At 43.8% G+C, this 16,832-nt stretch overlaps 1 protein-coding gene across 1 annotated transcript in view; it reads left to right on the top strand.

Annotated features, from left to right (window-relative positions):
- The window catches only part of KIF4A (kinesin family member 4A), an 81,519-nt gene that overhangs the window by 27,513 nt on the left and 37,174 nt on the right, over positions 1-16,832 (top strand). The window contains exons 15-17 of the mRNA XM_044306431.1: positions 13,464-13,643; positions 13,864-13,967; positions 14,767-14,911. Of these exons, the coding sequence (XP_044162366.1) occupies positions 13,464-13,643; positions 13,864-13,967; positions 14,767-14,911 (429 nt within the window). The remainder of the gene's footprint in view (positions 1-13,463; positions 13,644-13,863; positions 13,968-14,766; positions 14,912-16,832) is intronic.

The following is a 16,832-nucleotide window of genomic DNA, read 5'->3' as shown; positions in this document are numbered from 1 at the left end:
GTGGTTGACACCTGGGTGTATTCACATACAGCAGAGTTTTAATGAAATTTCTTCTACTGAAAACCTGTAAGCCCCAGTCAGGTTTGACAGATGATGGCTGAGGCCAGTGAATGGCTGCAGGGGTGCATTGATGGCACACAGGACCTCACACTTCTAGCCCACAGGGTACCAGAAACAGCGGGAGCAAGACCCTCATCTGTTTGTGGTAAACAGATGAGTGTGAGTGTCTGATTAAGGACAAATCTGCATGGAATTTTTATGTTCTCCCCGTGTTTGCGTGGGTTTCCTCGGGGTGCTCTGGTTTCCTCCTTAGATTGTGAGCCGCCTTGGGGACAGTTGGATGCTAATGTCTGTAAAGTGCTGCAGAATATGCCAGCGCCATGTAAGTGCATTAAATAAATAAAGCTGATCTGGCAGGCTGTTCCAGTAGAGGTTCTGTAGTTCACCACTGGATCCTCATTGACCATAATGAGGTACGACAGTGAGCATTCAGGCATAAATGCCAGGTTTCGGCCGGACAAATACTAGGCCCAAGTAAAACCTGGTTCCCCTCACATGGACACAGATTTAAAGGGGTTGTGTCATAAAGTACTTTACTTTTCTAAAGTGTACAGGTCCTTCTCAAAAAATTAGCATATTGTGATAAAGTTCATTATTTTCTGTAATGTACTGATAAACATTAGACTTTCATATATTTTAGATTCATTACACACCAACTGAAGTAGTTCAAGCCTTTTATTGTTTTAATATTGATGATTTTGGCATACAGCTCATGAAAACCCAAAATTCCTATCTCAAAAAATTAGCATATCATGAAAAGGTTCTCTAAATGAGCTATTAACCTAATCATCTGAATCAACTAATTAACTCTAAACACCTTCAAAAGATTCCTGAGGCTTTTAAAAACTCCCAGCCTGGTTCATTACTCCAAACCGCTATCATGGGTAAGACTGCCGACCTGACTGTTGTCCAGAAGGCCATCATTGACACCCTCAAGCAAGAGGGTAAGACACAGAAAGAAATTTCTGAACGAATAGGCTGTTCCCAGAGTGCTGTATCAAGGCACCTCAGTGGGAAGTCTGTGGGAAGGAAAAAGTGTGGCAGAAAACGCTGCACAACGAGAAGAGGTGACCGGACCCTGAGGAAGATTGTGGAGAAGGACCGATTCCAGACCTTGGGGGACCTGCGGAAGCAGTGGACTGAGTCTGGAGTAGAAACATCCAGAGCCACCGTGTACAGGCGTGTGCAGGAAATGGGCTACAGGTGCCGCATTCCCCAGGTCAAGCCACTTTTGAACCAGAAATAGCGGCAGAAGCGCCTGACCTGGGCTACAGAGAAGCAGCACTGGACTGTTGCATGTCATTCGGAAATCAAGGTGCCAGAGTCTGGAGGAAGACTGGGGAGAGGGAAATGCCAAAATGCCTGAAGTCCAGTGTCAAGTACCCACAGTCAGTGATGGTCTGGGGTGCCATGTCAGCTGCTGGTGTTGGTCCACTGTGTTTTATCAAGGGCAGGGTCAATGCAGCTAGCTATCAGGAGATTTTGGAGCACTTCATGCTTCCATCTGCTGAAAAGCTTTATGGAGATGAAGATTTCATTTTTCAGCACAACCTGGCACCTGCTCACAGTGCCAAAACCACTGGTAAATGGTTTACTGACCATGGTATTACTGTGCTCAATTGGCCTGCCAACTCTCCTGACCTGAACCCCATAGAGAATCTGTGGGCTATTGGGAAGAGAAAGTTGAGAGACGCAAGACCCAACACTCTGGATGAGCTTAAGGCCGCTATCGAAGCATCCTGGGCCTCCATAACACCTCAGCAGTGCCACAGGCTGATTGCCTCCATGCCACGCCGCATTGAAGCAGCCATTTCTGCAAAAGGATTCCCGACCAAGTATTGAGTGCATAACTGAACATAATTATTTGAAGGTTGACTTTTTTTGTATTAAAAACACTTTTTTATTTTTTTGGTCGGATGAAATATGCTAATTTTTTGAGATAGGAAATGTGGGTTTTCATGAGCTGTATGCCAAAATCATCAATATTAAAACAATAAAAGGCTTGAACTACTTCAGTTGGTGTGTAATGAATCTAAAATATATGAAAGTCTAATGTTTATCAGTACATTACAGAAAATAATGAACTTTATCACAATATGCTAATTTTTCGAGAAGGACCTGTATTTTCATCAATTACTCTAGCTCAGATAATCCTTATCGCCCGTGCTTGAATCCTACTTACTGGTTGGTCATGTGTCTGCTGTCCCATCACGCGTTGGGGCAGTGAGATGTGACCTGACCTCAGCAGACCATGAGACACTAACCATACCCCTTATTCTTAACAATGACTCTTCCTACGTCCTGCCTTCTCCAATGCAGAATTTAACCTACAGCAACTGAATACCTACAAATTTGTCAGAGTGCAATGGTAGGGGAATAATTATTTAACGAAATACCGAAAATCGCCATCCAGGTAGTGATGGTGGTAAAGAAAACCTCCCTTCCATTCGAGGACTCCTGTCAATTACAGGATCCGATGGAAAGGAAGGCGGATTCGCTCATGAAAAAGTCTTGGGAAGCATCCATGTTCGGTATAAAAACGAACATAGCTGCAACCTCCGTAGCTAGGTCAATGTACTTTTGGCTTGGTGAACTAGAAAACCATATTAAAAATAAGACCCCGAGAGAAGAAATTCTAAATTCTATCCCCCTCCAAGTCGGCTATAGCATTTTTGGCGGATGCCTCAGCAGAGTCCGTGCGGTTCGCTGCCAAGGATGCTGCTCTCTAAAATTCCGCAAGGGGGCCCTGTGGATGATATCTTGGGGAGACGATAGAACATAATCTTGCTTTTGACGCTCTATCGCCTTTTCAGGGGAATATGTTTTTGGTCCCATACTGGATTCCATCCTCGAAAGCAGCAGACAAAAAAGAGATTCCCTGAAAAAAATAAAGCCTTTTTGTTCCTTTTAACACCCAATCCTGGTCCTATAGGGGAAAAGGGAAAACAGGTAGGTGGAGTTGCCAAAAAGGAGGGAAGGGCAGAGGTTTCCTTTTTAAATCCCCAAAACAAACAGTCTGACAAGCAATGACGCCAGAGTGGGAGAAAGGTTGCGCAGATTTCTATCCCATTGGGAAACAAAGACCCAGAACCCCTGGGCCTTGGATATTTTAAAAAAACTGTTACTGGATAGAATTTTCCTCAGCCCCTCCAAAAAAAGTTCCAGATAACTTCCCACAGCCTAAAAGTTCTAGGAAGGGGTGGTGGTAAAAGTTCCCTGTTTAGAATAAGAAGGGGTTTATTCAAACCTGTTTTTGGTTCAGAAACCAGACAGCTCCTTCCGTACAATCATAAACCTAAAGGGATTAAACACATCCATTGTATACAGAAAATTAAAAATGGAATCTATAACAACAATCACTCCTCTAATCACAGAAGGAGATTACATGACGTCCATAGATTTGAAGGATGCTTACTATCACGTCCCCATACACGAAAACGTGCAAAAGTACCTCAGGTTTGCACTGATAGACAGCACCGCAGTGGTAAACCACTTCCAGTTCACTGCTCTACCCTTCAGAATTTCTTCTGCCCCAAGGGTTTTCACAAAGCTAGTAGTGGAAATGATCTCTCCTCTCAGATCAGAGGGAATATAAATCTTTCCGTATCTAGACTACTTCCTCATTCTGGGAGACTCTGAGGCGTCTAGTCACACCAGTTCCCTAATTCACCGGTTTTCAGAGTTGGGCTGGATAATAAGAAAAAATCTTGTCTGGTCCCATCAACCAAAATTAAATTCCTAGGAGTACTTCTGGATTCAAGAACACATATCGCGTCTCTTCCTCAAGAAAAACTAACAACCTTCATAGAAAAAACTAAAAAAATTCAGTGCCAAGCCAACTGCTCCATACGCAATGCCATGAGTCTATTGGGAATAATGACCTCCTGCATCACATTCAGTTTCGTGGTCTCAGGATAACCCAATCCTTGATCCTGAAAAATTGGGACAAAAAACATCCCTCTTTAGAAAAAAGAATATCCATCCCCATTCACGTAAAATCAGATTTGAATTGGTGGATAGAAAAGAAAAATCTGTCAAGGGGTGTACTCTGGATAAAAAAATCCAGAGATCCAAGTGTTCACAGACGCAAGCGGTACAGGATGGGGGGCTAAAGTAGGCTCCTCACCCTAGCAAGGTAGATGGTCAGATGACATAAAAGTAAAATTGCTGAACTACTGAGAAATAAGGGCGATCTGGGAGACGCTAAAAACATCCCAGAAAGTGGTACTCAGAAAACACCTGAAGATGCACTCCGACAATGTGACAGCAGTAGCATGCTTAAAGCACCAGGGAGGCACGAGATCTCCAAGCCTAAAAGACCTGGCGGAGAAGAATGTATCCTCCATCACTGCAATCCATCTAAAAGGTACAGAAAATGTACAAGCAGACTTCCTCAGCAGAAAGACCATAGACCCTGGGGAATGGTCCCTAAATCCACAGGTGTTCAGACAAATCTCTAGAAGGTGGGGAACCCCGCAGATAGACCTCTTCGCAGCAAGGGAAAACGCAAAGGTAGGATGCTTTTGCTCCCTAAACCCCAGGGAAAACCCTTGGGCGGTGGGTGCTTTCTTGATCAGGTGGACCTGGGATCTCGCCTATGCTTTTCCTCCTTGGGCGTTAATTCCCTGAGGACTACAAAAGATAGTCTGACCCAGTTACAGTGATCCTAGTGGTCCCATAGTGGACAAAAATAATCTGGTTCCCGGTCTTGAAGGAATCAGTGCTGGAGGAACCATGGAGAATTCCCTTCCAGGAGGACATTTTTATCGCAGGGTCCGATCCTCCATCAGAATCTGGGCCTATTCAAATTGTTGGCATGGATCCTGAGCGCGAGGTATTAAAAAGCAGAGGTCTTTCTAAAAAAGTTATCAATACCCTCAAATCCAGCAGGAAAAAGGTCATCTCCATATATCTCAAAATCTGGAGAAAATACTGCAGCTGGCTGGGTCAGAACCCTCCGGTAAATTCTCCCCCAAGCATCTTAAAAGTTCTTGATTTTCTCCAGAGGGGGCTGGATTTGGGTCTGAGACCCTGTACACTTAAAGTACAGATCTCTGCCTCAGGAGCATGCTGTGATACAGACCTGGCCAGCCATAGATGGGTAAGAAGATTTGTAAGAGCCGCCCCGAGATTAAGACCATCCATAACCCCAAGGACCCCTTAGTGGGACTTAGACCAGGTTTTGAAAGGATTAATGAAACTGTCATTTACCCCTGTGCAGGACATTTCAGTAAACCACCTGACACTCAAGGCTGCCTTCCTAATAGCCATAACATCAGCTAGACGTCTAGGAGAGATCCAGGTGCTCTCCTGTCAGGAACCCTATCTTTGTATATTTTCTGATTAAAATAGTATTAAGGTTGGATCCAGGTTTCCTTCCAAAAGTCGTTTCAGACTTTCATAGAGACCAGGAAATTGTCCTTCTGTCATTCCCTAAAGATGTGACAAGTACATCTGAGTATCAATACCAACTCCTGGATGTTTGTATCTCCTGTCCACAGTATTTGTTATTTTAATGATGTTGTTCAAATTAAGATGCTTCAATGTAATTCTCATCCCTAACTATTAATATACAGAGTCGGGTCACATTATTATGACCACCAGCTAATATCCAGAGTAACCGCCATTCCCGAAACTAGAGGGGCTGGGGGTGACTCAATAAGATCTTGGTAGGTTGTTACGGGTATCTGGAGCCATGCTGACTGCGTGCATCCCACAGCTGCTGGAGGGTGTGAGGTTGGGGATCTATAGACTGAATACGATCGAGGTGGTCCCGCAGATGCTCAATTGAGTTCAAGTCTAGGGAATTAGGGGGGCCAGGGTAGTACTTTGAAGTCTTGTTCATGTTCTTCCAGCCAATGTTATACATTTCTAGCTGTGCGACATGTAGCATTGTCTTGAAGAAAGATCCCATCCGCCCGAGGGAGAACAATTAACATGCATGGGTGTACGTGATCTGCAAGGATGGATTCATACCAGGTTAGAGTGCCTAAGATGTGGTCATGCATAGTTTTGGGAGCGAGAACTTTTCCCCTATGTTCCAAATAGAAAGAGCCCATCGAATACCAGGAGGGAAGCCCACACCAGGGAGACCGCCGCGTGCAATCTTAATCAAATTGCTACTGTCTGCTGATAGAGACATGATTTTGAAAAGAGCAAGAGAATGTATACCCGTTGAATATCAGGGCACTAAACTGCTCTTCTTTCCTGATTTTGCGCGGCAGACCCAGGAGAAAAGAAGAAATTTTATAGAGATAAAGAAACGCTTGGCGGCGAAGGAGATCAAATACTCTCTACAGTATCCAGCGAAATTGAGAGTAATCCATAATGGGACTTCACTTTATTTTGAGACACCACAGCAAGCGTTAAACTGGTTGGAGCAAATGGGCATCTGAAATCTTGCATCAGCAGGAATGAAGGGAAGGAAGGGAGGGAGGGGCGTCCAAGGATATTAAATATTCGCTATAGCACCCAGCGAACCAAGAGTGATCCATAAGGGAACTGCCCAATCCTGTCTAAAGAAAAAAAAAAAAAAAAAAAAAAAAAAGCACAACAAGCGTTAGAGTAGATGGAGAAAACGGATATATGGAAGTGTATAATATTATTATGGAAGGGAGGGGCTAGGGTAAGGGAGAACGGCCGGGGGCTTAGAGGTTCGCTGACCAGATCGGGCGGATCAATGGAGAGGGGAGTGGGGAGGGGGGGAACCCACCTTGCAGGTTTGGGGATTTTTTTTTTTTTTTTTTTTTTTGTATAGTGAAGGATGTCCACTAGGATTGTAACTTGGAATATCAGAGGGCTTGGTGAAAGGGTCAAAAGGCAAGCTATTATGGATGCACTTAAACGATACCTTCCAGCAATTATTTGCATGGTAGAAACCCATCTTACTAAAGAAACCGTGTCCCGCTTGACAACGGGATGGTATTTGCAATCCTATCACTCTACTTTTAGTAGCTCCTCTAGGGGTGTTTCAGTTTTGATCCATAACTCTGTGGACTTCACCCTTATCAAATCCTATATAGATGACCAGGGTAGATTTATTTTTTTGCATGGTAAGCTGTATGGCCATAGCTACATCCTCGCTTTTTTTAATATACCTCCGCCATTCTCAATGTACCCATTGGTCCAGTTAATACTCTTTTTTGAAGGGAGACCAGAATGCCGGCTAGTTCTGATGGGGGACTTTAATGCAGTAATGGACCCCAAGAAAGACAGATTCACATTAGATGCAGAACGTGGGAGGAATTTATCTGCCTCCCCGTTGCCACAATTCTGCCGGGAAGTTGGACTGGTGGATATATGGGAACATCTTGGCGGAGGTAAGCGAGTATACTCTTGCGTTAGCAGGGGTGGCAGAGCTATGTCTAGAATTGATTTAGCATTTACTAATGAGTATAATCTCTGCAACATCCGTAAGATACGATATGGGGTAAGAACAATCTCGGATCATTCACCGGTACTGATTGAGGTTTGTACTGGGAAGAACAAGGATAATAGGGGGCTAGGATTTAAGTTGAACCCATATTGGTTTTCTATTATGGATAATTTTCAGCCCACTAAATCATTGATATCCTCCTTTTGGGAAGTGAATCGCCCCTCTGCTAACATCAATATAGTATGGGATGCCCTGAAAGCATATCTGAGGGGGGTCTTCATAAGTGAGATTGCTGCAGCAAAGAGAACATTTAAAAAAAAAGAGGAGGAATTGACCAGGGCTGTTGCATGTACAAGTGAGCGATTTATCGGCCAACCTACTGAGTATAATAGGGAGGAGATGCAGAAGGCCAGCTGCTCCTTGGATAAATACATAACAGAGAAAGCAAATCATAGAGTATTTTTCAAGGGTTTAAAATATTTTTCGGAGTCTGGACGTCCTGGCAGGCTGCTGGCTAGGATAATTTCACAACAAGGCAAGAAAAATCAGTCTATTGTTTCGATCCGCAATACAGCGGGGGAAATTATAACAGATTCAGAAGGAATTAGGGACACCTTCCTACAATATTTTACCCAGATATATAGTCCCTCTTCTGGCCTGCCGCCCGACCTAGCGACGCGGTTCCTCGAGAGGATCTCACTTCCTGCTTTAAACGAAGCCCAAATAGAACATCTGGAAGAGGAGTTATCCCTTTCGGAACTTCAGGAGGCTTTGGGATCTGTCACGGGGAACTCGTCGCCGGGGATGGATGGCCTTCCATATGAGGTTTACCGCAAGTATAGCGATGTGATTCTCCCTCAACTATTAGAGGTCTTTTCTCAGGCAATACAGGGAGGAAACTTACCATGCACTATGATGGAGGCTCTTATTGTTTTAATTCCCAAAAAGGATAAGGATCCGATAGAAATGAGCTCCTATAGACCAATCTCGTTACTAAACACAGATGCTAAGCTATTATCTAAAGTTTTGGCTAGGAGGCTTTCACAGGTTATATCAACTATTATTCACTCAGATCAAAATGGCTTTATGCCAAAAAGGGGCACTCACCATAATTTGCATAGGCTATTTATGAACATTCAGTCTCCGGGGTGTGGGGCCCGCTCCATCCTGTCGCTGGATGCCACCAAAGCCTTCGACAGGGTGGAGTGGACTTTTCTCTGGGCGGTAATGAAAAAAATGGGCTTTGGCCCTAGATTTATGGCGATGGTTCAGCTATTATATAGTTCCCCAGCTGCTAGGATCAGGATTAATGATACGATCACAGAGAGCTTTTCCCTAGGAAGAGGCACCCGTCAAGGCTGTCCTCTTTCACCCCTTCTTTTTAATATTTATATTGAACCTTTAGCAGCCAGCATAAGACAGGATCCGCAGGTGGCTGGCTTTGGTTTAATGGGGAAACATGACCGTGTATCCCTCTACGCAGATGATATCTTGGTTTTTCTTCAGCAAACAGAAACTACTCTCCCTCGCATAATGGATTTGGTTGGTTCTTTTTCTGCTCCGTCTGGCCTGGAGATCAATTGGGAGAAGACTGCTCTCCTTCCTATAGACGAGCTGCGAGGTAATTGGGATAATCAGTTAACTGTCTCTGAATCAATAAAGTACCTGGGGATCTCAGTTTCTGCCAAACCTTTGGAATATCTACAACTTAACTTGATTCCCCAAGTGATAAAGCTGAGGGTTAAATCCAAGATATGGCAAAAAATTCTGCACACAAGAGCTGATAGAATTTCTTTAATAAAAATGGTAGTGCTGCCCCAGGTTCTTTATGTCCTGCGCAACTCGCCTGTATGGATCGCAGATAAGTACTTTAGACTAATTGAGCGGATGCTTAACGATCTACTATGGGGGAGGAAGCGTGTCAGACTGAAGGCGCTCTACTTCTCTATGCCCTATAGTCAGGGAGGTCTTAACCTCCCTTACTTCAGGGGTTACTTCATGGCCTCTCAGCTTTGCCTTTTTAGCGACTGGGAAAATAGCCATTTCTGCAACAAAGTAGTGAAAGACTCAGGCTTTACGGATTTTTTTACTGTATTGGAGTCCGATTACCTACTAAATATACAGACCGGGTATACACTTTTTTGCAGAATGGCTACAAAGACCTGGCGGGTCATCAGGAGCTGGTGTGGAGTTAAGGCATCACTTATTTGCACCCCATTGTGGCATAATCTAAAGCTTGTGAATTTAAGGGACTTGAAGTGCTGCCAGTATTGGAGGACGAAGAAAGTTCAGTATTTACATCAGGTGGTTAGTGGCGGACAAATTCTGTCCTCAATGGAAATAGGGCAGAGGGCAGAGGGCAGATTTGGGCGAGGTGGCTTGGTATGCATATTTCCAATTGAGGTCTGCACTCTCTAGCACTTTGAATAGTCACCTTCTTCTTATAGATACTCCTGAATTCCTACACGATCTTATTATTAAGAAAACTGCCACGAAAATTAAAATATCATATTGTTATAGACACTTAATGAAATACTTTTTTATGGGTCTTCTTTCTCCAGGACAGAAGTCCTGGTCTTTGTTACTTTCAGAGGTGGGTCCCCCAGATTGGGAGACTATAGGGGAAAGTTTAAAATATGTTTCACACAATTTCAATCACACTGTTGTACAATTTAACATTTTGCACAAAATATATGTGACACCTATGTGGTTATATAGAAGAGGACTTAGGGCCTCCTCTGATTGCCCACGTTGCGGCGACTCCGAGGCAGACCACCTACATCTGTTCTGGGATTGCCCAATGATGGGTAGTTATTGGAGATCAGTCCAGACCACCTTGGCTTGTAAACTGAACATGGTTGTTCCTCTGTCTCCCAGGATATGGGTCTTGGGAGACCTATCGGAGGTTAACTATCAGCCCATAAAACGTCAATTACTGATTAAGGTTATGTTCTTGGCTAGGCTTATTGTCGCTAGACTATGGTTTAGCTCCTCCACTCCAGATTGCAGCAACTGGCTGGCTCTGATTGAGAAAGTGAAAAACTATGAGAAGATTCTGCACAAACAAAGAGGAGCTTATTTAAAATGGAGTAGACTGTGGGAAGAGTGGGACATGGTTTAATAAATTTGGATTTTTTTTTTTTTTTTTTTTTCCCCCTGCAAGGATGGGAAGGGGGGGATGGGTGGGTTGGGGATGATTTCAGCATTTATGATATTATAAATGTCATGTGGATATGTATTTTTGTATTATAAATAAAATATGGAGATTTAAAAAAAGGGAAAAAAAAAAATAAATAGTTGCTGAACAAATGGAAAAGACATAGGGAGCAACAAGAGGCTTCATGTATACCATCTACAGATGGTGAAGTACAAAAGCATACTGTAGCCCCATCTGTACTCCCCCTTCTGCCCCACCCCATAATATAAAACCCCTAACTATAGTGAACTTCTAGACTTCTAGTGCAAGCTAAACAGATCTCTACTGACAGTGACTTGGCAGCGGGACACATGGGAGATATCCCACTACCTGCTGAGGGATATAAGAATCCTCCAGTCACTGTGAAGGATTTTAAGATTAGAGTCAAGGTTAAAATGGGAAGTAAAGACATAGCAAAGGAAGGTAGCTCTTTAGAAGGAGAAGGGGGGATTTGTTAGGTTTGGGGGAGTTAGGGGATAACATATGGGTTAATGTTTCTGGTTTAGTTTCTCTTAAAGAACCCCTGACAACAGTAAAGCAATTGACTAGACTACTTAAACACAGTCTGTGTGAGGGGAGAAAGAAAGCCAGATAAATCGGGTCTCCCTGAATCAAAGCCCTCCTGTTATACCCCCCCCCCCCCTCATTTTTCTCCCATTGACCTTTCTGATCCCTTTGCAGGGGCAGGGGGATGGTTCTGTGCTAGAGTCTGAAGATAAACAAAAAGATCAGCCCAGCAAGGAGGGGGAGAGAAACATGTGTTAATTTTTGGAGCAGCTGCAAGAACTTTGACTCCTCAACAGATACTTGCAGAAAAAGAGGGAGAATATTTTTGTAATCCCTTTTGCGATGATCTAGCTGGATGGACTGAGCAACTAGGAAGTCAATTACCACATATGTGGCCAAGGGAAGGATCCTTTGAGCCAGTACAAATTCAGGCAGCTAAGGAGTGTGTATATGGTCAGTGGGGAGAACCAGGATGGGATTATGACTATATGAAGGAATGTATAAATATATGGGAAAAACATCAAAATAAGTCAGTGTCAGGCTCTTATCCAGTGCTGAGAGCAGGGAGATGGGGAATGAAGTATAAGCCCTGGCAGAATACTGATAAAGTAAATCTGAGGCATAGTTTACCTTCCCTATAAGCAGGGGCCAGTAAATGGATCTATGAATTTGAACAGAAAACCTCGGGTCAGACTTTGGCATTTGGGGATATTAAAGCATTATTGGCTGATATTATAGGTGACAAAACAAATCTGATTTTTAAATCCGCTTTTGGCCATGATTGAATAACAATAAAGGAGGATGCTTATGATGGGGAAAAAAAAAAAAAAAAAGGTTAGAGTGCCTTTCACATGGATGAATGGGCTCAGAGAATGCCACAAACATTCCCTAGACCAATGACAGGCAAACTGCGGCTCTCCAGCTGTTGCAGAACTACAACTCCCAGCATGCAAAGACTGCCTACAGCTTTCAGCCTACAGCAGGGCATGGTGGGAGTTGTAGTTTTGCAAAAGCTGGAGAGCCGCAGTTTGCCTATCACTGCCCTAGACCATAACACTGCCACCACCAGCTTGTGTTCTTCCAGCATTGGTTGCAGGGTGTTTGTTCTGTGTCTTGCCTGACACGTTAACATCTATTTGTTCGATGAAGCAGAAAACTTGACTCGTCGGAGAAGGCAATCAGCTGAGGTGCAATTCCGATACGGAACTTGAATCTAGGGGTGGGCGATATGGCCTAAAATCTATATTGTGATATAATTTTAAGCATGTGCGATATGTGATATATATTTTCTATATGGGGGGGGGGTTTAAACTTCTTTTTTTTTTTTTTTTTTTTACTTTTTAACTATTGGCCTCCTTAAAGGAAACCTGTCACCGGGATTTTGTGTATAGAGCTGAGGACATGGGCTGCTAGATGGCCGCTAACACATCCGCAATGCCCACTCCCCATAGCTCTGTGTGCTTTTATTGTGTAAAAAAACAGATTTGATACATATGCAAATTAACCTGAGATGAGTCCTGTCCCTGACTCATCTTATGTACAGGACTCATCTCAGGGTAATTTGCATATGTATCAAATCATTATATATTTTTTTTTTACACAATAAAAGCACACAGAGCTATGGGGACTGGGTATTGCGGATGTGCTAGCGGCGATCTAGCCATCCATTTCCTCAGCTCTATACATCAAATCCAGGTGACAGGTTCCCTTTAAGGGCTAGAACTCTTGTCATATTCACCCTAATAGAGCTCTATTAGGGTCTATAGGACTTTACACTCTCCCTGCTGACCATGGCGCCAGTCTCCTCTCATGTGTCCCCCTCCCAGTCTCTGATCTGCCTCTCCCTCCCAGTCTCTGATCTGAACCCCCCCCCCCCCCCCCCAGCCTCTGATCTGCCTCCTCTGGTAACGCATATCGTGGCCCAAATTCATATCGCATATCGCCTATACTGCCCACCCCTACTTGAATCCTTTTCTACTGATGCAACTTTATTAGCAGAGGTGCATTAACCATTCATTTGCTTCTGAGCCCCATATGCAGAGCTGTTTTAGGCACACATCTGGTAGCCCCCTGGTTCATTTTTGCATTCAGCTGCTCCACTGTAGCGTGTCCATCCACCCTTGCACAGCTCCATAGCCAGCGCTCCCCTCTCACATCAGTGCACGTGGGACTCCGCAATTTCCATATCACTTATTCACAATGGTGCCATTGAAGATGTCCTTCTCTAGTGGTCAGCAAGCTGCAGATGACTGCACCTTTCATATTTTATCATCTCTAGCCCACGTTTCAGGTTTTGGCCTTATTTTCTATTTCTTTTTTTTTTAGAAAATGGACAATGGAGAAAAGCGTTCTTCTGATGGATTTTCCACTCATCATGCCCTTAGACAGGCACAGCTTTCCAAAGAACTGATTGAGTTGAACAAAGCGCTGGTTCTGAAGGAGGCTTTGGCAAAAAAGATGGCACATAATGACAGCCAGCTGGAACCTATGCAGGGTGAATACACGGTAAGCATCTTCAGTGCACAGTAACATTATGGCTGTGTTCATAATGTGTGTTGTGAAATGCTATACTGCGGTACCATATCTGAAGATGGCCATATGTAAGAAAAAACCTTTTTCAGACACACATTTGACTGCTGTCACATTCAGTCTCAACTTTGACAAGTTAAAATTTTCCAGTTGAATGTTGTTGTTTTTTTAATACAGCCTCTTGTTTTGTGTCTAGAATAATATAAAGGCCTTGGAGTCAGAAGTGGGAGCTCTACAGAAGGAAAAAGAAGAACTAATCCTCGCACTTCATTCAGCTAAGAAGGATACCAATCAAGCTAAGTGAGTAGATTTACTTTTTAAAACTTATCTGTCACATTTTGAAAGTCCTACCATTCCCAGTGCTGCAGCTTCTGTCCCCATTGAACCAGAAGCAATGGTGTTGTGTTCCACTTCATATGATCGCTGCAGTCTCAATGGTCAGTGATTCAGTGGTCGCCTTCCGTTCTTGCATATGGGGCTGTTTACGCTAGTGATTAGCTGCAGTGGTCAAGTAATGGTAATGGACTGTAATCAGTATCCAGGGGGTGGAAGCTGCAGTTTTGGAACAGTGGGTCTTTTTTAAAAGGTGACCCAAATTTTTTTTTTCTGAATGCTAAGCAGTATGCCTCAGTTCCGTGCCTAAAATATTGTGTGAAGGGCATAAAGTAAACTGAAGAACCTGGGTTAGTCTAGCACAGGGGTGCACAACCTGTGGCCCGGGGGCCACATGCGGCCCTCGATATCATTCTGTGCGGCCCCCAACCATCTGGTGACAGACATGTATGTCTATGTCTTGTGGCTGCTCACATGCATTTTTCATGTATTCTCCCATTAGATGGGAGTCTTGGAGGTGTAAGCAGACATTTATGGTATATACTGTATGTACAATATGCCTTAAATACAGTATATCAGTTGGTAATACCCCTTTAACTTTTATTTTCGGCCCATGGGATTCCTTCAGTCTGACAATGTGCCCCACAACCAGAAAAGGTTGTGCACCCCTGGTCTAGCAGAACACCTTGAATGGAGCAAAAATGCTCAAAGCAGACAGTGTAAGTAGAAAGAAAGATGGTTAACAACTAAATGAAAATTTTCACAGGCTGAGTGAAAGAAGGCGAAAAAGGTTGCAAGAACTAGAGGGTCAGATGTCAGATTTGAAGAAAAAGCTAAATGAGCAATCCAAGCTTCTGAAGTTAAGAGAGTCCACTGAGAAGACGGTCTCCAAACTCAATCAAGAAATTCAAGTGAGTCGGGTGTAATCTTTCTGTGCAGTGCAATGAAAACCCTATAGGTAGTTCTCTACCTTGTAAAGGGGATTGGTTCAAGAGTTAAACTTGTCACCTGTTTATAGTGTAGGTGAGAGGTGACGGACTGGTGGGGTCTGTCTGCCATTCATTATGAGAATGGTGGTCCTGCGACCCCTCTGAATGAATGGAGTGGTGGTCAAGTGTGCACACTGCCCATTCGTCTGTAGGGGGGCTGGCAGAGAAAAGCAGAATGCAGTGCTTGACCATCTCTGACAGTCCTATAGAGATGAATGAAGTGGTGGCACACATCCTTGATCATTAATTCATTCGGGTGGGGGAGACCACTATCTATCCTATGGATAAGTGATGAGATTAAATCTTAGTCCGACCTCTTTTGTCTGGAAATCTCTTAGGGATTGAGCCAATTAAAATTCTCTGAGAAGTCATGAAATGGCCTAACATAAAATAATCTGATACTCGCCCGTTATGCCAGCGCTGTTCTCTGATGCCGGTCCAGTCCTCTTTCTGCTGCGGCTTGTTTACAAACCGCAGTGGTCATGTTTTACACCGATACTGGACAAAGGGGCAAGCATAAGATTTTATTTTAGACTATTTCACAGCTTATAAATCTCAGGCAACCCTTTTAACTTTCTTTGTACACCCCAGATTGCTGCAGAACTTGACATGCAGTTATGTCTTAGGCTATTTTCACACTTGCGGCAGAGAGAACTGGCAAGCAGTTCCGTCGCTGGAACTGCCTGCTGGATCAGGCAAAATGTATGCTAACTGATGGCATTAGTAAGACTGATCAGGATCCTGATCAGTCTTTAAAATGCCTGATCAGTCGAAAAAAATGCATTGAAATGCTGGATCAGTCTTTCTGGTGTCATCCGGCATTTATTTTTTTCACCCTTTTTTTTCAGTCTGCGCATGCGCAGAACGGAACGACTGATCCGGTATTCTGAATGCTGGATCCGGCACTAATACAGGCAAGACTTCAGTTTTTTTCGCCGAAGATAAAACCGTAGCATGCTGCGGTTTTCTCTTTTGTCTGATCAGTCAAAACGACTGAACTGAAGACATCCTGATGCAAACTGAACGGATTACTCTCCATTCAGAATGCATGGGGATAAGGGTACTTTCACACTTGCGTTTTTCTTTTCCGGCATAGAGTTCCGTCTCAGGGGCTCTATACCGGAAAAGAACTGATCAGTTTTATCCCCATGCATTATGAATGGAGAGTAATCTGTTCAGTTTGCATCAGGATGTCTTCAGTTCAGTCGTTTTGACTGATCAGGCAAAAGAGAAAAATCGCAGCATGCTACGGTTTTCTCTCCGGTGAAAAAAACTGAAGGCTTGCCTGAACGCCGGATCCACCATTTTTTCCCATGGGAATGTATTAGCGTCGGATCCGGTATTCGGAATGCCGGATCCGTTGTTCCGGCATGCGCGGATTGGTAAAAATGAGAAAAAATGTACAAGACTGATCCGTCGGTCCGCATGACAAGCGGAGAGACGGATCCGTCCTTGCAATACATTTGTGGGACGGATCCGGATCCATCTGACAAATGCTTTCAGTCAGCAGCAGATCGGCGGATCCGGCGGCCAGTTCCGACGATGGAACTGCCCGCCGGATCACACTGCCGCAAGTGTGAAAGTAGCCTTAGGCAGAAGTGTGGTCTGATTAGACACTGGGTCTTGCCACAAGAGGGTATACAGTGCTTTTCTTGCTGCCTATTAAATAAAAAATAACTGAGGCTACTTCTGGCTAGCATATGTATTGGTGAGAAATTGTTGACAGCTAGACATGCCTCTACAATGCACTTGAAGACATTTTGCCCAGACTTTGAGAAGGGAGACCATCATTAGACTGTGAAAAGTAGGATGGTTTAGACAAATTTTCTGCCACTTAGGCCGT

The sequence above is a fragment of the Bufo gargarizans genome, chromosome 9, assembly GCF_014858855.1.
Source record: "Bufo gargarizans isolate SCDJY-AF-19 chromosome 9, ASM1485885v1, whole genome shotgun sequence".
Classification (NCBI taxonomy): Eukaryota; Metazoa; Chordata; class Amphibia; order Anura; family Bufonidae; genus Bufo; species Bufo gargarizans.
This window is presented reverse-complemented; position numbering and strand designations above follow the sequence as displayed.